This window comes from Lynx rufus, unplaced genomic scaffold, assembly GCF_022079265.1.
Source record: "Lynx rufus isolate CCGP_SWC_20201006 ecotype Redwood Valley unplaced genomic scaffold, mLynRuf1.p SCAF_2, whole genome shotgun sequence".
Classification (NCBI taxonomy): Eukaryota; Metazoa; Chordata; class Mammalia; order Carnivora; family Felidae; genus Lynx; species Lynx rufus.
This window is the reverse complement of record NW_025814834.1, coordinates 157,993,035-158,015,841: the sequence shown is the minus strand read 5'-3', so window position 1 is coordinate 158,015,841 and position 22,807 is coordinate 157,993,035. Positions and strand designations below refer to the sequence as shown.

The following is a 22,807-nucleotide window of genomic DNA, read 5'->3' as shown; positions in this document are numbered from 1 at the left end:
CTCTTAGTGACCTTTGGAGATCCCTTAACTCATTTAGCTTCTTAGCATGTCAAGACCCTTAAATTCAATAATCAATAGTCACCATACTTGTCCAGTGTCTACTATGTATCAGACGCTGCATTTAATGCACTGTCCAATGAAAATACTAACAAACTTCACCAACATTTGCAAAGAATGTATGTAACTTTAGCTTACAGGACTCAGAAGGAAACAGGGGCAAGAAAGAAGAGGAAGAAAGTTGGGAAGAGGGTTAAAAAGATAGAAAAGGAATGACAACAAATAAGGAGCTGGTCTTTCCCACTGTCAATTCAGATCTCTTCCTCTACCATTGTTAGCACTCTGCAACCATGCACAATCCTTAGGAAGGATTAACAGATGTGCTGTGCACACCAACCACCTCAGTGATTACCAGAGGGAGTGACGCCACTCCCAAACAACACAATGTAACAGTATACGTCAGTCGGTACACTTTGAATCTCTCAGCGCCATGAAGCTATATCAACTAGTCCCTATTACCTAAACTGTGATTTCATCATCCCAGGAAGGAGTGGAAGAAGGAGTAAATCCAGGGTGTGAATGACTAGATTAAACTTTCTATCAATAGCCAAGAGGAAAGGAAAGAGGTCAGTTGATATGAAAATACATCCAATTATCAGAAAATATGGAAAAAATATATATTTGCTTTACCAAATTGTGGCTTCTAAAAATCATACACACTGTATCAACTCTGCTGAGGAACATTCACATTGTTTCCAGTATGTTGTGGCCACATGCAAGGCTGATATAAATGTTGCTGTACTGAGATTCTTATATGCTAGTACTTTTATTTATATATTAGTAGTACAGGCTACATTGTCATGAGTGGAACCATTAGGTTGAAGGGTATACTGTATATATTTAATGTGAAGAGATGTTACAAGATGACCTTATAAAAAGAAATGATTTCGGTATCTAGCAACAAGGTATACACATACGTTTTTCTTAGCGTCTCTGCCAGAAATGGACGTTTTTAATTTTTAAAATGCCTTTATTGAGATATAATTCAGACAATGTAAAATTTGGGCTTTTAACATGTACAATTCAACAGTTTTAGTATATTCACAGAGCTTTGCAATGATTACCACAAAGTTTAGAACAACTTTGTCACTCCAAAAAATGAAACCCGCACCCATTCAGAAGTGAGTCCCCATTTCCCTACCTCATTCCAGTCCTAGGCAACCACTAATCTACTTTCTCTCTATATAAATTAACCTATTCTTGACGTTTCATACAAATGACACCATACAATATATGGTCTTCTATGACTGGCTTCATTTACTTAACATACTGCTTTCAAGGTTCATCCATGTTGTAGCATATATCAGTACTTCATTCCCTTTTATCATTGAATAATATTCCATGTATGGAAACACTTATTTTACTTATCCATTTATCAGTTGATGAACATTTGGGCTGTTTCCACAAATTATTGGCTATTATGAATAATGCTGCTGTATAAGTTTTTGTGTGGATGTATGTTTTTATATACCTAGGTTGGAATCACCAGGTCATATGGTAACTCTACATTTAAACCTTTTGAGGAACTGTCAAACTGTTTTTCTAAAGTGTCTTTTTAATTTTTGCCAATTTGAAGGACATAAAATCGTTTCACTGACTTTGTAATGTGCACTTCCTTACTGAGTTTGAGACTCTTTCCTTTCGTCCATTGGTAATTTAGGTTTGTTTTCTCTGAATTGCTTTTCATCTCTTTTGTCTTTTTTGTCTACTGAGTTGTTTTGTTTGCTTTTATAAACTTCTAAGAGTCTTGTGTATATTTTGGATATTAACTAATTTACTTTTGTCTTATTGGTAAACATTTTGTCTTGATTCTAACATTAGTCCTTTAATGTTGTGGTATTTTGTGTTGTACACAATCTTCTATTTTTATGGAGCTGAACATATCTTTTGGGTTTTGTGTTCATTAAAACATTCTACCTTACTTCCAGATTAAAATGCAGTTGCCTAGATTTTCTTCTAAAATTTTTATTTATTTTACTCTAAGTCTTTAATCTATAGAAAACTTACATCATATACAGTATGAATTAGAAATTTAAGCAGTTTTCTACTGAAATGATATATCGTCTTAATCATATATTAAATAATGAAATAAAATGAATTTTTTCTTTGGATTATCTATTTTAATATCTTTCAAATCACAGGTCAGGACACTTGCTGCTTTTAAAATCAACTTAGTAGGCTTTATTTGGACTTTTAAAAATATAAAATAGAAAAACAAAATATCAGTATGCATCATATATAATGAGGGTAAATATATCATGAAATTTTTATTTCTAACACAAACATATAAACACATACATCAAGGGTCATAATGCATGTAAAATGCATTTCTTATTGTGAATTGTAATGAATGAAGTTTGAAAGACACTCCACCATTGTATTCCACTAATCCATTTATCTATTCCTTTGTCCATACCATGTGTGTCTAATTCAAGTGGCTGTGTTCTGGTAAGGCCATCTCCCTTTTAGCTACTATTAGACATTTGTTCTTCCACATGAACTATGTGGTCAATTTTTTCTTAACATTAAAAAAGTCATTTTGCCTCCATTTTAATTAGGATTGCTAATTTGGAAGAAATTTTACTTTTATGGCATTAAGTTCCCTGCACCCACCAAGTACTGGTATGCCTTTCTGTTTATGAAGCATGGTGTGTTTCTATATTTCTTATTATACAGGCCCTGTGCTTTACTTGTTAAATTTATTCCTAAGTATTTTAATTAAATTTTATTTAAAATTTTTTTTCATGTTTATTTTTCAGAGAGAGAGACGGACAGACAGAACGTGAGCAGGGGCGGGGCGGAGAGAAGGAGACACAGAATCCAAAGCAGGCTCCAGGCTCTGAGCTGTCAGCAAAGAGACCAACGCTGGGCTCGAACTCACTAACCATGAGATCATGACCTGAGCCTAAGTCAGATGCTTAACCGATTTAGCCACCCAGGTACCCCCTAAGTATTTTATAGTTCTTTCTCACTGTTGTGAAAGAAATTTTTTTCCATTTCCATTCTTTGTGCTTACTGTAAATACAGAGAAGCTATCAGTTTTACTTATCTTATATCTGGCTATCTTGCCAGATTCCTTTATTAATTCTATTGTTTATAACTTGAATCTCTGTGTTACCTAGATGTACTATTATATTTGCTAGGACCCTTAAAAAATGGAAATTATTTGGCAGTATAAAATGGCATCACTGAGAATCTTACTTAGCTCCTGACTGTAAAATGCTATTTAAGTAACATACACAAGAAATTACTCAGAATACTGAGACCCATTACTCTCTCTTCCACTTCTCACGTTGCTCCTCATATTACAGTCCCTGTCCCTGCTCCTCCTCTCCTACAGCTTCTAAACTACACTACTAGTGAGAGGCTCTGGCTTCTCATGTCTTGGCAGTAAGGAAAAGAGGTGCTGCTGGCTCTCAGTGAACCATTAAAAATACATATCTGGCCATTCAGGTAAATGCATACATGGCACAAGGTAAGATGCTGAAAGGAATATCAAGAAATCAAGAGTGTCCTGAAATAAGAGATCTCAAATAAGAGATGATGAAAGACATGTGAATAAAGCATGTTATTTCAAACAGAAATGGTACATGCTCCAAAACAGGCATAAATTAAGCATGATTCAAGATTAGAGGAAAATAGTTACTTATCGTATAAGAAGAGTTAACAGTAGAGGTTACACATATACAACAATTATGCCATAATTTGGATATAGTACTGATTAAAAAGCTTTTGAGGGACTGGGTGAACCTAATTATCACATGTATTACTATTCTCTTACAGGAAAGAAACTGCTTTCAAATAATTCACCTGTAGTGAACTGCTAGCAACAGAATTCATATATTTCTTAAAGATTGCTTGGACACATAATGGTAACAGTCCTACAATTGTAGTACTGTCAATAAAAGGAAATAACAAGAAGAATAAATAAGAGCCTGGTTTAACAGTGTCCATTCCTGATTACCCCTTGAGAACACAATTAATCTTATTCAATAAAAATTAAAAAAAAAACTTATCATGCAAATTTCTTCAAAATTTAAATTTTATAACTTCAGGTACTCTATAATAATGTTTATAATTCAGTGTTAAAGTTAATATAACTTCTTATATTGCCAAAAATATCACAATAAAAATTTTCACCAGGGTCAGAAATTTTCATCTTTGAATTCATACAGTGTATAATAGCAAAATGCAGCTGTTACATAAAGCATAGTTTACTGGTTCATTCATGCTATAAAAATATGACTGACATTTCATCTGGTCAACCATCCTAAAGGTTAATTCTTGTTTCCTGTTTCAGATTTTATTCCAGGTGAACTGCTCTGGGCAGATTCTATTTACCTATTCTGAACAAACCACAAACTGTTTCATTGCTCACTCTTACTGTTAAGAACATATTGACTTGCTGCCTGCTCTGCTGTTTAATTCATTTATGCTGAGAGTCAGGCATGAAGACAGAATTTTAAATGTGACATTTGCAGGCTGTTAGGTCATTTAAGCTCTGACAACACTAGGGAATTCCTGACATATAAACTGGACCTGATTACCAAACACAGATAGGCTTCCCAAGGCAGCAAATTTCTGTTTGTTTTTTTTTTTTTGTAATATCTCATAGAATTTAATATTAAATTTTGATGTCAATGAAAAGATCTCTATAGTCATCATTTAAAAGTAAAAGCCTATTTCTTTTAATAAGCTCAAACCAGTACTTCTTCTAATCAAACCAAATTAGCTAAGTGAAAATTCTTTTGGTTAACAAAGACATATGGAAAGGCTCATAATAATAATGAACAGACACTAAAATTCTGACACATTCCGATTTTTAAGGGCTTTTAATCTATAGATTCTGAAAAATCAGGTAGTTCTCAAGGCCATGCCTCTTGTCTCTTGTCAACAGACCATTTAAAATTAGGATCTGTCCAGGGCAGAGCCAGACTTTATATGCTATCAAAATCACACTACAAAATCTTAGTTTAAACACCTACCACACTGCCTTCTCTAAGATTATAGTTATGCAGAAGGGATGATAGAGTCATTATAATTGGGGATAAAAAAAAAACAAACCTGCCCACATGACATTTAGAATTACACTTTACAAGAGCTGATAATGGGGTAGGGTGAAGGAAGTAAGGAAAGACTGTTTTCTTATTTTAGCTACTCAAAAAAATTACACCAAATGACAATTTTTCAGCTCTTTCTCCTTGTCACTAACAAGAACTATACACAATGGTTCAAATGAAAGTTTTCTGAAATTAAGTCTTGTTGTTAAGTAATGAACAAAAGATAATTCTGATTTTACCCTGTATTTTATATAAGAATTCCACTATACACAGCAAGTAGCCTTTTAATATTGTGCTTTGAATGAGACTTTCAACTGTAATAGGTGGAGTCCAAATAGGGATAGATGGCCTGGAATGCCTTTCAGCTATAGCACATTGATTCTGAAAAACCTAACAAACGCAATTACTTTTCAAAGATTAAAAATCTTGTTTCTTTCAAAAGAATAAAATGGAAAGCAAACCTGGTGTATTATCTGAGCTACAGGAAGTTGTTCAGCATATTTCAGAGGTTCCATTAGTTCCTCATCCATCCACTCTTTCTTATATCTGAAAAAAGGAGTTAGAAAACACATGACTAAGGTAAATACTATTTTTAAATATGGCAAATATCTAAATATGCCAAATATGAAAACTATTAAAAATCTATACTTAATGCTTCTGAAATAACTAGTACTTATGAAAACCTATGAAAAACCACCTAGTGATAATTTTTAGATGATGTAACCATAAATACATTCAAATTGCATTTAATTACGATGTAATAAGATTAGTTAACATTATCTAATATTCTTGGATTCTGTCTTTTACTCGGAGACTTAAAACTATTTAAGAATTTCCTATTTATAGGGGTGCTTTTTAATATGGTATTTAAAGGACTTCAAAACCTGGCTCGGAACACCTTCAACCTCCATGTCCAGCAACTCCTCCTCTAGGTAACGGTTTGTTGTTGTCAACCACATCCCCAACTACTGGCCACCTGCCAGTGGGCCTTAGCTCCATGCCTCTCTGATGCTCTCCATTCTGTTTCCTGTTTGGACCAACCACCAATCCCTCCTTTGTTTACTCTTCCTGCGAAGATAATTATTTAAACCTGTTTAAGACACACTTTGACCTCCCTGAAGACAAAAACCATGTCTTAGTCTTTCTTGTATATCCAGTGTTTACTTACAATACTCAATAAATGTTTGCTGAATGAATATGTGAATAAAATGAAGACAACAATAACTGAGAGGCTGTCATTTTATATTGAAAAATATTTTCTTTAATATCTCCACTTACGATGAGATGCAGAGTTGACATAAGACCTAATATAGTATAAAATAGTAAAGTGCACAGTAGAAATAAAAATAAAATCTCCCCAAGTGAAGAGAGTTAGAAAAAATGTTTTTAAAAAATTGACCTTTTTTGAAATAGGAAATCATCATATTTCAAAATAAAAGGAACTAAACGTATTCACCCATTTTTATCTATAAATTATACAGCAACTTATCGACTTAAAAACTGAATTTTAAAAATTTAACCTTGATTTATCTTGAAAAATAATCAAAGAGACTAGTCTGAGTCTCTAGGGCTACCATTAAAGAATCTGATGATGAGAAACCTGGAACCTATCCCAAAAAATAGGCAGATATATAAATAAGGACAAAATCTTGCCTATGATTTAAGAGCTTAAAGAACCTCGTAACTAGATAAAAATCTGTATACCTTGCAGAATAAGTATAAAAGTAATTAATTTGGGGGAATTTTGAAGACTCACTCATGATAAAAAAAAATTGTCTTAAAACATTGCATTATAGGGACAAAAAGCAGAATGGTGATTGCCAGGGCAAAGTAGGAGAGAACAGAGAATTATTGTTTACAGGGTAGTTTCAGGAATGCCTGGTGGCTCAGTTGGTTGTGCGTCCAACTCCTGATTTTGGCTCAACTCATGATCCCAGGGTTGTGGGATCGAGCTCCACTGAGCTCCGTGCTGTGTGTGGAGCTTGCTTAAGATTCTTTCTCTCCCTCTTTCTCTTTCTCCCACACCCCCACTCTCCCCTGCTCGTGGCACTCTCTCTCCTCTCTCTCTCTCAAATAAAAAATAATAGTAAAGATTAAAAAAAATAAAGGCTAGTTTCAGTATCGAAAGATGAAAAAGTTCTGGAAATGGATAGTGACAATGGTTACATGATAATGTTAATGTACTTAGCCACTGAACTGGATAGTTAAAAATGATTACAATGGTAAATTTTATGTCACATTTATGTTATGGGCTGAACTGTATCCTCCCAAAATTTGTATGTTGAACGAGTACCTCAAGATAAGACTGATTTGGAGACAGGGTCTTTAAAGAGGTAATTAAGGTTAAATGAAGTCATTAGGGTAGGCCTTAATCCAGTGTGATAACATCCTTATAAGAAGAGGAGATTAAGACACAGGCAGACCGAGTAAAGACCAAGTGAAGACACTGAGGGAAGACATGGCCATCTATAATTCAAGGAGAAAGGGCTTTAGAAGAAACCAGTCCTGCCAACCCCTTGATCTTGGACTTTTAGCCACCAGAATTGTGAGAAAATAAATTCCTGTTGTTTAAGCTACCCAGTCTATAGTGCTGCATGATGGCAGCCTTAGCAGACTAACACATTTTACCACAATTAAAAATAAAGTAAAATAAAGTAAAATAAAGTAAAGTAAAGTAAAGTAAAGTAAAATAAAATAAAATAAAATAAAATAAAAAGTCCATTATCAAAACCCCATTATTTTAAAATGTTCAATTTCGCAATGTATATTTAAAAAGCCTATCTACATTTTTAGGTATATAAAACACATACCAAGCAACAAAAGAAAAATAGATACATCAAATATCATCAAAATTTAAAACTTCAGTGCTTCAAGAAAGTGAAAAAACAACCTACAGAATGGGAGAAAATTTTTGCAAATCGTATATCTCAAAAAGGATTTGTAGCAAGGATATATAAATAGCTACCACAATTCAATCATAAAATCACTCAACTCAAATTTTTTCCTTCATCATCAAAGAGATTTCTAAGTGAAACCGACATATATTTGTATTTGTTTTTTTTTTTTTTTTTTTTTACTGTGTGTCTGTGGAGGGGAAGAATACAATGACTACTCAATACAGTTTGGTGCCACTGCCTTGATTCCTACAATTTCAATAAATATCTGCTGAAACAAATGAATAAAGATTAAATCATTTCAGTACTTCTAAGAGTACATACAAATATGAAAAAGGCACTCGTTCCTGTTTATTCCAAAAATCTAAAGTAACAATATATAAGATGGAATACATTTCATTCACAAAATGTCTCTCAATGTAAAAGATACAAAAATATTGGAAATCTAGCAATTTGTTTTGAATGACTTTTTAAAAATGTCAAATAGTTGGTATGAAAAATTCCAGACATATTTCTATATATTTTTTGTTATTATTTTTTTCTGAAACATTTGAAAGTAAGTTGCAGATATGACAGTTCACATCCAAACACTTTAGTATGCATCAACCAAGGGTAGGTTTGAAAATTTTCTTAATAACTGCAAGACATTTTTAAAAAGTCATTCCAAGCACAATTCACAAGAACTCTTGGTTATCACTTATCACTATGGACTTAGAAGTGTTTTACTTAATGTTTCACAACAAATTACAATTATTTCTCATTTTTAACTTCTTAAAAATGTCTCTCCATCATTTTCTTAATTTATACGTTGCTAGAAGTGTGATATCAAAGCTGATTTTCTTTCAATTTTAATTATTTTCATTTTTTCTTTATTATTATTTTTTTTAAGTAGGCTCCACGCCCAGCACAGAGCCCAACACAGGGCTTGAACTCCCAATCCTGAGATCAAGACCTCAGCTGAGATCAAGATTTGGACCCTCAACTGACTGGAGCCACCCAGGTGCTCCTAGTTTCATTTTTAATATATTTTAAATTTTAAAATTATTTTTTATGTTTTGGCTTGGAGGCTTGGTCTTTTTTATACTTCTAAGGTCTAATACATATCTATGTGTCCATGTATCCATAGGATATAGCTAAGTCAGTTGTTCTAGATCAATTCTCCCAGGCACACAGGAGATCTTTCAGTATAGAAATGAAGATCTGCTTTTATTTCAGAAAAGTTTATTATCATTTTAAATGTTATTTCTGTTCATTTTCCATTTGCTTTTCTAGTTCAGCTTCTTCAACTAAATATATTAGATTTTCTCGATCACTCTCTCTCTCTGATCCTTTTAGCTTTCCTATTTCAGTTTCATTTCCTTGACTCTCTTTCATTTCTATTCTTTATGTCTCTTACTGAACTTTTGGTAATTTCTATCTTCACTTGGGTGCCTTCTGATTTAGTTTTCATTTCTAAAATGATTTTTGTCTTCTGTCGATTTCTTTCCAGAGTTCAATCAGTTCCTGTTTCATACATCTTCCTGTTGTTTGTACATTTTAGTTGTGAGTTTTGGAACTCTGATTCACGGTGTTCTTCAATAATGCAATTGCTTGCTTAATATAGGCTATTCATGTCCTAGTGTTGTATTTCAGGTTTCTTCTGTTTTGTGGCTTTTATTTTTCCTTTCATTCTCTCTCCCTACCCCCACCCCGTGTGTGCATGTGTAAAAGGTGTTATTTAAATTTTGTTTTCTTATAGCAACTTTATACAGCTCCTGGCTTCTTTTTCTTTTTTAAAAATGTTTATTTACTTTTGAGGGGGGGGGCAAGGGGCAGAGAAAGGGAGACACAGAATCTGAAGCAAGCTCCAGGCTCTAAGCTGTAAGCACAGAGCCTGATGTGGCTTAAACTCACAAACCATGAGATCATGAACTGAGCGGAAGTGGAACGCTTGACCGACAGAGCCACCCAGGCACCCCTGCCTTCTTTTTCTGTTAAAGATTATCTGTACTTGTTTTCTCCAGGATCATCAGTACCAAGTTGTGTTGAGAAGAGAGGTAAGTTAGCTTATTAGGTTTCTCAGTTCAAGAGCACCCTCCTCTGTGAATACAGTGAAGTGTACACTCTTGAATAAATAGTACTTTTTGTGGCGGTGGTGGGTATAGAATTTGTCTTTCTAAAAAAAATTATCTTATTTCTTTTAGACCCTTGTCTTCAGCTGCTTCTTTCTTTCCTTTCACCACCAATCCTCCAAAGGACAAACCCCCACCCTTATGAGGTATCTTCCATTCTCTCAGAATTAGTGCTTTCCCCAAATTGTCACCTAAGGTCACCCACACTTTCAAAGCCCCATCTCCCAAATCCTCTGAGCTCAGGGCTCTGATCAAGTAGTTCATGCTTATAGTGTAATTCAGAAAGTAAGAAAACTACAAATATTAATTTCAGTGTACATATGGCTGCCATCCTAAGGGAAGTGGGAATTCTCTCTAACAAAATGGTAAGGTCTCTTTCTTAAAGCCATCCTAGTATTCCTTTAATGTTTTGAGTCTCTCCTAAAAGGATATAATTTCTCTACTATCCTTCACTAAGATCTACTTAAATAACTTAACAAGTGAGTAATTTCTGCATGGAAAAAGCTGTGTATTCTTTTTTTTTTTTTTTACTTTGCTATTTTCTTTCTTTTTAGCTTAATTATTTGAGAGAGGGGCAGAGAGAGAGAGAGAGAGAGAGAGAGTAGGGGAGGGGCAGAGAGAGAATCCCAAGTAGACTCCGCACTGTCAATTCAGAGCCTGACACGGGGCTTAATCCCACATACCGTGAGCTCATGACCTAAGCTGAAATCAAGAGTTGGACACATACCTGACTGAGCCACCCAGGCGCTCCTACTTTACTATTTTTTTAAACTGTGTAGAAAATAGTAAGTGGAATTTATTTATACTACAAAAGGGTTTTAGATCCAATACAGTGTTGCTACCATCTCAAATCAAAATACTGTCCAAATCCTCTACGTAACTGAATAAAATACTGCTGGAAAAATTCTGACATCTATAAAGTTAGTCTTTACAAACCTTCATCTTGTGTTCTTTTACTCTGTCACTGATGCCCACTGCCCTCAAAAATCTTTCTGTGTTCTCCAAGCACTCCTGAGATAATACTGTGAAATTATGTACTATGACCATTTATGAGGCCATCTGATTCAGAAACAGGTGAAATCTTTATTCTTTATTAGATTATTTGTGTATAAAATGACATTGCTTCCTGTAAGCAGAACACCAAGGCACCTTTTCAAACACCAGATATATACCCGACAAAAAAGAAGAGGAAAGCATAGACACTGTGCTATGCCAAATACAAACTAAAAATTAAGATCAATAAAATAATTCAAGACACATCACCTAGCGCAATCCAAAATCACAAAGAAATTCTCAAAACATCAAAAACAGGAAGCTAGCCAAGTTAGCATAGCCTCTTGAACATGGTATCTCAAAATAATTATTTGAAACTAAACGTATATAGTGAAACTAAATTAGTTTCCTAACACAATATTGTCTTTTAAAAAGGATGAAAAAATTTCCACTTCTAACTGTATTTTTTTTAAATGTTTATTTATTTTTGAGAGTGGGGAGAGGGGCAGAGACAGAGGGGAAGAGAGAGAGGGGGAGAGAGAATCCCAAGCAGGCTCTGTGCTATCAGCTGCAGAGTCTGACCAGGGCTCTATCTCATGAACCGTGGGATCATGACATGAGCTGAGATCAAGAGTCGGACGCTCAACTGAGCCACCCAGGTGCCCCCTAAACTGTATTTTTAAAAATGCTGAAGCATTCATATCACTGACAGCACATATTGTTGTGCAAGATATACCTGACAAACCTGGGGCACTAAGACATTCTTGAACATTTAGAGATACTCTGAGGGAGAAAAGAACTCAAATGTATTGGTCAATAGAGACAAACATGAAATGTTATTACAACTCCAGAAAGGTCCCAAGAGTCAATGATGATTATTTTCGTGAAGACAGGTTATACAATGAGACAATAATCTAATGTATCATTTCCTTGAAATGAAATCCCCTCCCAAGTTGGCAGCATCACCGTTCTTGTAATTATCAAACTAAAAACTTGTAAAAGAAGATATTAAAACATAACGTTGTATATTACTTACTTTGAAGAGGCACAAGGAAGATGATGAAGCAGAGGAAAGAAACATAATGTGAAGTAGAGAACAGAAACTTAATTCCTAAGAAAACTAAGGTTACATTAAATTATGGCCCAACTGTTGAAATGCATCTTATTTTCTGTCAGCTTGCAGTATGATATAAAAGTGCACATAGCAGTTAAAAAAAGAATACCTCCTGAGCAACTCAGAAAAGTGGTTTTAACAAAATCCCTAAAAACAAAGCTCTAGTTGTCACTGAGGGACTTCAGAAGTAACCTCTTGTCTGGCAAAAGTTGTGGGCAGGCTTTCCAAAAGTTCACAGAACCATCTAACTTTTCTTTTTTTAATGTCATTATTTTTTTTCTCAGTGGTTTTTAATTTTTTTTTTAATTTACATCCAAATTAGTTGGCATATAGTGAAACAATGATTTCAGGATTAGATTCCTTAATGCCCCTTACCCATTTAGCCCATCCCCCCCTCCCATAACCCCTCCAGTAGTAACCCTCTGTTTGTTCTCCATATTTAAGAGTCTCATGTTTTGTCCCCCTCCCTGTTTTTATATTATTTTTGCTTCCCTTCCCTTATGTTCATCTGTTCTGTATCTTAAAGTCCTCATATGAGTGAAGTCATATGATATTTGTCTTTCTGACTAATTTTGCTTAGCATAATACCCTCCAGTTCCATCCACGTAGTTGCAAATGGCAAGATTTCATTCTTTCTGATTGCTGAGTAATACTCCGTTGTATCTATATCTATATCTATATCTACATCTATATCTATATACCACTTCTTCTTTATCCATTCATCCATTGATGGACATTTGGGATCTTTCCATACTTTGGCTACTGTTGGTAGTGCTGCTATAAACATTGGGGTACATATGTCCCTTCGAAAGAGCACACCTGTATCCCATGGATAAATACCTAGTAGTGCAATTTCTGGGTCATAGGGTAGTTCTATTTTTAATTTTTTGAGGAACCTCCATACTGTTTTCCAGAGTGGCTGCATCAGTTTGCATTCCCACCAGCAGTGCAAAAGTGTTCCCCTTTCTCTGCACCTTGCCAACATCTGACATTGTCAGAGTTGTTAACTTTAGCCATTCTGACTGGTATGAAGTAGTATCTCATTGTGGTTTTGATTATATTTCCCTGATGATGAGTGATGTTGAACATTTTTTCATGTGCCTGTTAGCCATCTGGATGTATTCTTTGGAAAAGTGTCTATTCATGTGTTTTGCCCATTTCTTCACTGGGTTATTTGCTTTTTGTGTGTTGAGTTTGATAAGTTCTTTATAGATTTTGAATACTAACCCTTTATCTGATATCTCATTTGCAAATATCTTCTCCCATTTTTCGGTTGCCTTTTAGTTTTGCTGATTGTCTCCTTTGCTGTGCAGAAGCTTTTTATTTTGATGAGGTCCCAACAGTTCATTTTTGCTTGTTTCCCTTGCCTCCAGAAACATGTTGAGTAAGAAGCTGCTGTGGCTGAGATCAAAGAGGTTTTTGCCTGCTTTCTCCTCGAGGATTTTGATGGCTTCCTGTCTTACATTTAGGTCTTTCATCCATTTTGAGTTTGTTTTTGTGTATGGTGTAAGAAAGTGGTCCAGGTTCATTCTTCTGCATGTCGCTGTCCAGCAGCACCACTTGCTGAAGAGACTGTCTTTATCCATTGGATATTCTTTCCTGCTTTGTCAAAGATTAGTTGGCCATACGTTTGTGGGTCCATTTCTGGGTTCTCTATTCTGTTCCATTGATCTGAGTGTCTGTTCTTGTGCCAGTACCATACTGTCTTGATGATCACAGCTTTATAGTATAGCTTGAAGTCCGGGATTGTGATGCCTCCTGCTTTGGTTTTCTTTTTCAAGATAGCTTTGGCAATTTGGGGTCTTGTCTGGTTCCATACAAATTTTAGGATTATTTGCTCTAGCTCTGTGAAGAATGCTGGTGTTACTTTGATAGGGATTGCATTGAATACGTAGATTGCTTTGGGTAGTATCGACATTTTAACAATATTTGTTCTTCCTATCCAGGAGCATGGAATCTTTTTCCATTTTTTTTGTGTCTTCTTCAATTTCTTTCATAAGCTTTCTATAGTTTTCAGTGTATAGATTTTTCACCTCTTTGGTTACATTTATTCCTAGGTATTTTATGGGTTTTTGTGCAACTGTAAATGGCATCGATTCCTTGATTTCTCTTTCTGTTGTTTCATTGTTGGTGAATAGGAATGCAACCAATTTCTGTGCATTGATTTTATACCCTACAACTTTACTGAATTCATGAATCAATTCTAGCAGTTTTTTGGTGGAATCTTTTGTGTTTTCCATATAGAGTATCATGTCATCTGCGAAGAGTGAAAGTGTGACCTCCTCCTGGCTGATTTGTATGCCTTTTATTTCTTTGTGTTGTCTGATTGCAGAGGCTAAGACTTCCAATACTATGTTGAATAACAGTGTTGAGAGTGGACATCCCTGTCTTGTTCCTGACCTTAGGGGGAAAGCTCTCAGTTCTTCCCCATTGAGGATGATATTAGCGTTAGGTCACTTGTATATGGCTTTTATCATCTCGAGGTATGATCCTTCTATCCCTACTCTCTTGAGGTTTTTTATCAAGAAAGGATGTTGTATTTTGTCACATGCTTTCTTTGCATCTATTGAGAGGATCATATGGTTCCTGTCCTTTCTTTTATTGATGTGATGAATCACGTTAATTGTTTTGCAGATATTGAACCAGCCCTGCATCCCAGGTATAAATCCCACTTGGTCGTGGTGAATAATTTTTTTAATGTATTGTTGGATCCAGTTGGCTAATATCTTGTTGAGGATTTTTGCATCCATGTTCATCAGGGAAGAACCATCTAACTTTTATACATATGGAATTACCTTTGTAGAGTTAAACGCAATTCTAAAATGGCAGTGGTGGGGGTGGTCAGAGGAAAACCTGTCCAAATTATTGAGCACATACCCGGCAGTAGGGACTCTATAAGGCACATAAAACTAAAGTTATATGTGTATTATTCTAGTCATTTTATTTTGCTCTCACATATACACATGTATACATGAAAAATATTTAGAATATCTATAAATAGTTTCATTATAAATTATATTCTATGTATAATTCAGTCACTTGCATTTTTCATTTAATATTATGTTTTTGAGATCCAAGCATATAAATATGACTATCAACCTAGTTCATTTCTGTTAATACCTATATGGTATAATATGAAAATGCTCCATTTTATTTAGATATTCCAACATTGATGGACATCTGCTTACAATTATATATTACTAGAAATAATGTTGCAATAAATGTCCTTCCAGGCTACTCTGTCTGCATGTGCAAGAGATGTTCTACAGCAGGGACAAACTACAGCCCACAGGCCAAATCTGGTATGTCACCTGTTTCCGTATGTCCTGTGAGCTAAGAATAAGAATGGTTTGTAAATGTTTTAATGGTTGAAAAAACAAATCAAAAAGAGAATAATATTCATGACAAATGAAACATAAAAAACTCAGATTTTAATGTCTATAAACTTTTATTTGAACACATTCATCTGTTAATGTATTATCTGTTACTGCTTTTGCACTAGAACAGCAGAGTATTTGCAACCAAGACCGTATGACTTATAAAGATTAAAATATTTACTATCTGGTCCTTTATAGGAAAAGTTTGCCAACTCCTGTTTTAGAGTAACTATTTAAAGATGGGACTTACTGGGTCATAACTTACACACTTTTAAATTTTGCTAGAAACAACCAAATTGCAATGCAAAGGAACTATATCAATTTATCCTGCCACCAGAAATGTGTAAGTTCCCATTTCCCTCCATCATCACTACTTAATATTCTAAAACAGTATCTCATTGTTTTAATTTATATTTACCTTTTAAAAACATATCTAAATGGTTACTGCACAAGAGTCTTTCCTCTTTTCCAAATATATTTCTTTTGGTCATTTTTCTATTTGGCCTGTCTTTTTTTTTTTTTTTGTATCAATGTGCAGATTTATTTACATAAACTGGATAGAGTTCTTTGACATACATGTCACAAATAATTTCATTAACACTTTCTCTTAACTTTCTTTACATTTTTATCATATATGATATTTTAATTTGTTGCAGGAAACTTTATCGATCCTTTTTTTATTTTCTAAGCTTTGGGTAGCATGTCATCTTTCCCTACTCTTTCTCTACTCAAGTGTGTGGGTTTTTTTGAATGTTTATTTTTGAGAGAGAGAGAGAGAGAGTGTGCACAAGTGGGGGAGGGGTGAGGAGAGGGACAGAGGATCCACAGCAGGCTCTGTGCCAACAAACAACAGCCCAACGCAGGCTCAAACCCACAAATCGTGAGATCATGCCCTGAGCCAAAGTCGGACGCTCAACTGACTGAACCACTCAGGCACCCCTATACTCTTACTGAGTTTAATAATTGTGGAATGATAGATTCTCTTAGATTTTCTATTATATAGTCTATAAAAAAAAAAAAAACAGGGAAAGTTTGTCTCTTCATGATTCTTATACCTGCTATCTTTTCCCTAGTCTTCTCTGTATTAGTTGGGACTTCCTCTGCAAATGATCAATTGATGAAATTATAGCCATGCATCTTTATTCTGTCTGAATGTCACTGAGATGCTTCTAAAGATTCACTCTGAAGTATAATGTTTGTTGGTGGCTTTAGATACATGGCCTTTATTAAGTCAAGGCAGCTCCTTTTTATTTTTCAGTCATGTTGCTTTTTTTCATCGCTGATTGATGAATTTTCATCAAATGTTTTCTCTGTATCAACTGAAACAATTATAAAATATTTCTCATTTAACATATTAATATGTTGAAATACATTAATATATTTTTAAATCCTAAACCATTCTCTCAATTTTAAGAACTTCCATTTGGTCAGGAAGTATTTTTATTTTATACATCACTGGATGTGACTTTTATTTAAGATTTGTACATCTGTGATCATAAGTGAGGCTGGCACTATAATTTTTCATACTCCTCTTATCTAGTTTGGTTTTAAAATTAACTAGTTCCACTAAATGAGTTAGGTAGCATGCTTTCTTTTTTATTCTGTTCATAGATGTCAGCCCCACACGTGTCTGATAGATACCAGAGGTAAAAAGACATTTAAGTTGGCAGTTTGTTGGGAGAAGGTACATTTTTTTTTTACAACCGAAAAAAAAGCAACTATTTTTTTACTTACTTTTTCCTAAATTACCTCTAAATATAGCTTTAGCCACATTCCAAGTGATCCTGTGCCCTTATACTGAATTTCACATACACAGCACATTTTGGGGTTTTGTTTTTAATTTAATATGACCACCTAGATTCAAATGGGGTATTTGGTCTAATTATCTTTAATTTCATAACTGATATAGCTGGATTTCTAACTACTATTTTCTATTTCCCATCTTTTTGATGTTACTTTTTCTTTCTTTTCTTCTTTTGAATTAACCAAATATCTTATTAATTCTTTTCCCTTATTAACGTGATAGTGATACATATATTTACATTATAGTGGTTACCTGGGACATTAGAACACCCAACTTTGACTTGTTAGTCTAATCAAGCTGATTACTTTTACCATTTCTCCAATAAGAATAGCATTTTACACTTCTATTTATTCCTCTTTTGTATTATTATTATATATTTTAATTCTACAATATTTTTAACTCAATGAGTTGTTTTTTTGTTTTTGCTTTTGTCTCAATAATATGAGATTATGTTAAATGATATACTGACCTATTCTGACTCTCTTCACTCCTTACTGAATTTCTCTGTTTCCCTTTAAGACCATTTTATTTCTGGCTGAAGAACTCCATTTATTTATATTTTAGCTCAGGTGCACTGGCAACAAATCTCCTGTTTTATCTGTCTGAAAACATCTTATTTCACCTTCATTTTTGGAAGATAGTTTTGTTGTGTAAAGAATTACAGATTAGAAGTTTTCTTCCTTTCAGCACTTTAAACATGTCATTCTATTGTTTTTGGTTTCTACTGTTTATGTCAGTATTAAAGGTAATGTCTTTTCTTCTCTCATGGACTTTTAAGATTTTCCTCTATGATTTTTCAGCATTGATGTGCCAAGTTGTGGTTCATCTAGCTTAGGGTTAGCAGAGTTAGATGAATGTGGTTTGAAGGGTTTCCATAGTTTTGCTCATTATCTCTTTAACTATTGATTCGTCTCTATTATCAATCTGTCCCCTAAGACGCTATACATGCTATAGCATTTTACTGAATCTACTATGTTTCTTACTTTCTTTTCTATTTGTTTCTTTCTTCCTTTCTCTGCTTCAGCATGGATATTTTCTTTTTTTTTTTTTTAATTTTTTCTTAACGTTTATTTATTTTTGAGACAAAGAGAGACAAAGCATGAATGGGGGAGGGGCAGAGAGAGAGGGAGACACAGAATCGGAAGCAGCCTCCAGGCTGCGAACCGTCAGGCCAGAGCCTGATGCAGGGCTCGAACTCACAGACCGCGAGATCGTGACCTGGCTGAAGTCGGACGCTTAACCGACTGAGCCACCCAGGCGCCCCAGCATGGATATTTTCTATTGACTTGTCTTCAAGTACACTAATCCTGTTTTCTGATATATCCAATTTGTTATTAAGCCATTCACTGAGTTCTTTAGTTCAGACACTACATTTTTCAATTTTAGAATGTTCACTTGTTTTATATATATTCATATTCTCTGGTGTTTATCTTTCATCTGTTTTCAAGAATTATTTTTCCTTTTTTCTTAAACATATTAAATACATGGTTTAATATGAACTTGTAAGGTTCTTACCTACTAACTCCAAGTTCTGGATCACTTCTGGATCTGCTTCTATATTATGATTTGTTTTGTTTTTGTTAGTATATGGTCAGTGTCCTGTCTTATATGCGCCTAATTTTTGATTGATGGTATATAGGACACTTCATAATTAAAAATAAAAAACCTATTGACAATGCTATTTACCAACTGAAAAAATCCACATTTTCCTCTGCTAGGCAGCTGGAGAGTAGTGATCTGATCACTTCCATTTAACCAGAGACTGAGTTGAATTAAGACTGCCTTATGATTTTGTTAAGATTCATTTTACCTCTAATTTGTCCCTATCTTATGGTAAAGACATTCAAGGTTTAAACTGAAGCCTGGCAGGTCTTTAGTAGACTACAGAAAATTCCACCATGCTTTTGAAAGGTTTCTGGCTTAGATTTTTGTCCCTTATCCTGTGCAACTTCAGAACTGGCACTCCAGGCCCACTGAACTGCCAAAAGCTATGCTGGTCACTCTGTCCCCATAAGTGACCCTTATCAGAGGCCAAACCTAGATTCCTCTAATGTTGAGGTCAACAACTTTTTTCTGTAAAGGACCAGAGAGTATTTTAGGCTTTTTGGCCATACAGTCTCTGTCAAAACTACTCAACTCTGCCATTATAGCATGAAAGCAGCTATGGACAATACGTAAATGAATGAAGGAATAAATATGGTTGTTTTCCAATGAAACTTTATTTACAAAAACAGACAGCTGGACAGATTTGGCCAATGGGCTGTAGTTTGCCAATTTCTGTTCCTGTTGCATTGAAAATCAGTAAGTATACCCAATGGGAAAAGTAACTATAAATTATGTGTCAAGTCACCACCATCCCCGTAACTGTCATCCCTCAGCTGGTATGTTCCTTGGGAGCTCTCACCCTTAAGATCTTTATCTTCTCCAAATTACAAAACTAATAAATTCAGCTCTAGTTTTCAAGAGGTTTCCTGCTTAGCAATTAGGTTTACTTTAGTTTCAGAACTTGAGAGAAATATTTTGAAAGGGAAACTGGTTTTGTGATTGAGTGACAACTGTGTCACTCTAGCCTCAAACAATCACCAAAAAATCTGGTTTCTCTATCCACAAGCAATGACCCACTTCCTGGACCAAACTCAGATTCTCAATTTCTGTCCTACTCCGCAAATCAGTAAATTAACCCAGTGGAAAGTGGCTACAGATCTTTAGCTCACCTCTGAGAAGTTTTCCCAAATCTAGATTTTTAGCTTCTTGGTCCTCATTGCTTCTGTACTTCTCTGATGTCCTTAAAAATATTATTTTTGCCTGGTTTTTCTAGTTGTTCTTGGTGGGATCATAAGCCTGTTGTGAATTACTTCATCCTATCCAGAATCAGAAACTGTATATACTACTTTTGATGTTTAATATTTTCATTATTACTCATTTCTGTTTTTTTAATTTACCTTGATATTTTATTTATTCTAAGAATTACTCAAAGTATGTTTTAGAATTTCTACACATATATATTTTAAACAGTTCTCTTTTTTGTTATTGATTGTAACAATTCTATGGTGATTAAAAAAAAGTTCCATAAGATTCCAATACTTTGTAGTTTTAAGATGTGCATTTTTGGCCAACTACGGGTCAACTTTTTAAAATATTACATTTGGGGGGTGCGCCTGGGTGACTCAGATGGCTAAGCGTCTGATTCTTGGTTTCAGCTCAGATGATGACCTCACAGTTCGTGGGTTCAAGCCCTGCATCAGGTTCTGTGCTGACAATGCAGAGCCTACTTGGGATTCTTTCTCTTCTCGCTCTCTGCCCCTCCCCCACTCATCCTGTCTTTGTCTCTCTCAAAAAAAAAAAAATTATATTTGGGCTTCAGAAGAATGTTTGCTAATTGCTGAATCTATCAGATCAAGCTTGTTAATCATGTTGCTCATATCTTTAATTTTAAAAACTTGGGGGGAAATCATTTGTCATTTTCTAAAAAAAAAAATTCTTATAATGTGATGTTGAAATCTTTGTCTACAATGGTGAATTTATGAAATTCAAGTATGTAAATTAAAAAAATATAGTTATGTTATTAAGTAACTGAGTTAACATGCTTTTAAACTTTCTAATGAGTTAAACTTTTAATCATTACCCTCTTTATGCTTCCTAATGCCTTTTCCTTAAGTCTATTTGTCCAATATTAATACAATCATATAAGCTTTTTTTCCTTAGCAGTTGCCTGGTTATCCTTTTATTGTTAGCTATTTAATGTCATTATGTTTTATGTCTGTAGTTAGATTTCTTTTTATCCTAATATGATGATCTGTTTGGTTTTTGTTTTTTTTTTAGTGTTTATTTATTTTTGAGAGAGAGAGAGAGAGACAGCGTGAGCAGGGGAGGGGCAGAGAGAAAGGAAGACACAGAATCTGAAGCAGGCTCCAGGCTCTAGCTGTTGGCACAGAGCCGGGTGCAGAGCTTGAACTCATGAACTGTGAGATTATGACCTAAGCCGAAGTCAGATGCTTAACTGAATGAAGACACCTGGGCATCCCTGGTTATCTCTGTTTTTAAAATTAATTTAAATTAAAAAATAAAAATTAATTAAAATTGAGTAAAATTAATTTATTTAAATTTATTGTTATAAGCAAACAATCATAATTATTTATCTTCTTAGTTTGTAATTTCTATTTTTTCTGCCTTTTCTTGTTTCACATTCACTTCTTTGTGGCCCCCACATTGATTTTTTTTTAATTCCATTTTTTTCTCCTGTACCATTTTTATCTTATTTCCTCTATTTCTATTAATTTAGTGGTCATTCTCAAAATGTAAAATGCATACATAACTTGCTGTCTAAAGCTATTAAAACTTACCACTCTTCTCCCCCTCAAAAAAACCTCAAAATACTTTAAAACCACCTCCTCTCCTTCTTATGTATTATTGTTATTAAATACACTAGTGCTTCAATTTATCTTACTTCCCCAATTATCATCATCACTGTTATCATAATTGTAAAACACACTCAATTTTTTGTTAAATTAACTACCATTTTACTACCACTCAGACCTCTTTCCCAGCTCCTTTGCCTTTTTCAAGAAGTATATCTCCTTTAGACATTGTTTAAGTAAGATGTACTGATTTAAAACACTCAGCTTTTGCATATTTGAAAATGTCCTTATTTTTTGTTCATTCTTTAACCATAGTTTAGTTGTATAATCAATTTTAAGCTGAGTTATTTCCTTAAACTTAACTACCCACAAATAACTCACAGTTTTTTCTCCTCTCACAGAAAGCCATTCTAACTCAGAACTCTAGATTTCTATATCAATAATTATCATTTAGGGAGCCTGGCCTTCCACATTTACTTACCCCTTGGATTTTAGCTCCTTACATGTTTTCCTCCAACAGATTTTCCTATTACTGAGGAAAGTGGAGCTTTCTATTGGGAACCACTGTTCAGCAATGGGCTCTCATAAATACTTTCTGCCTCACAGATAGATAGAAAGGCCTGCAGCAAAATAAAGCATGGTTCCTTGTAAAAGCATTTTTGAATTATGGTGTATCTGGACATGTCATGGGTTGGCTTTAGGAGAGGGACCCAACTCATCCATATTCTTTTCATAGTAAGTTTAAGTAAACATAGTAGGGAGACAAAGGGTCTGAACTTGTTGCCAAACGCCTAGCAAGTTGCATGTTTGGAACACAAGCTGCAACTACCTAGAAACATTGTACATTGTACAAAACTGAACCTGTGCAGCACTCCCAATGAATAAGGGGATGCCACCAGTTCTGGTTCAATCTAGAAAAAGCCAGAAACGCCATTTATCAAACTGTGTTGTTTGCATTTAACTACTTTCTTGGTAGCTCAGCTATGTATTTAAAAGTGTGTATGGGAGGGGGGCTGTTTGTCTGTTTTGTAATTTACAG

At 34.4% G+C, this 22,807-nt stretch overlaps 1 protein-coding gene across 1 annotated transcript in view; it reads right to left on the bottom strand.

Moving 5' to 3' along the window:
• The window catches only part of PIGK (phosphatidylinositol glycan anchor biosynthesis class K), a 122,020-nt gene that overhangs the window by 34,710 nt on the left and 64,503 nt on the right, over positions 1–22,807 (bottom strand). The window contains exon 10 of the mRNA XM_047083264.1: positions 5,579–5,663. Within this exon, the coding sequence (XP_046939220.1) occupies positions 5,579–5,663 (85 nt within the window). The remainder of the gene's footprint in view (positions 1–5,578; positions 5,664–22,807) is intronic.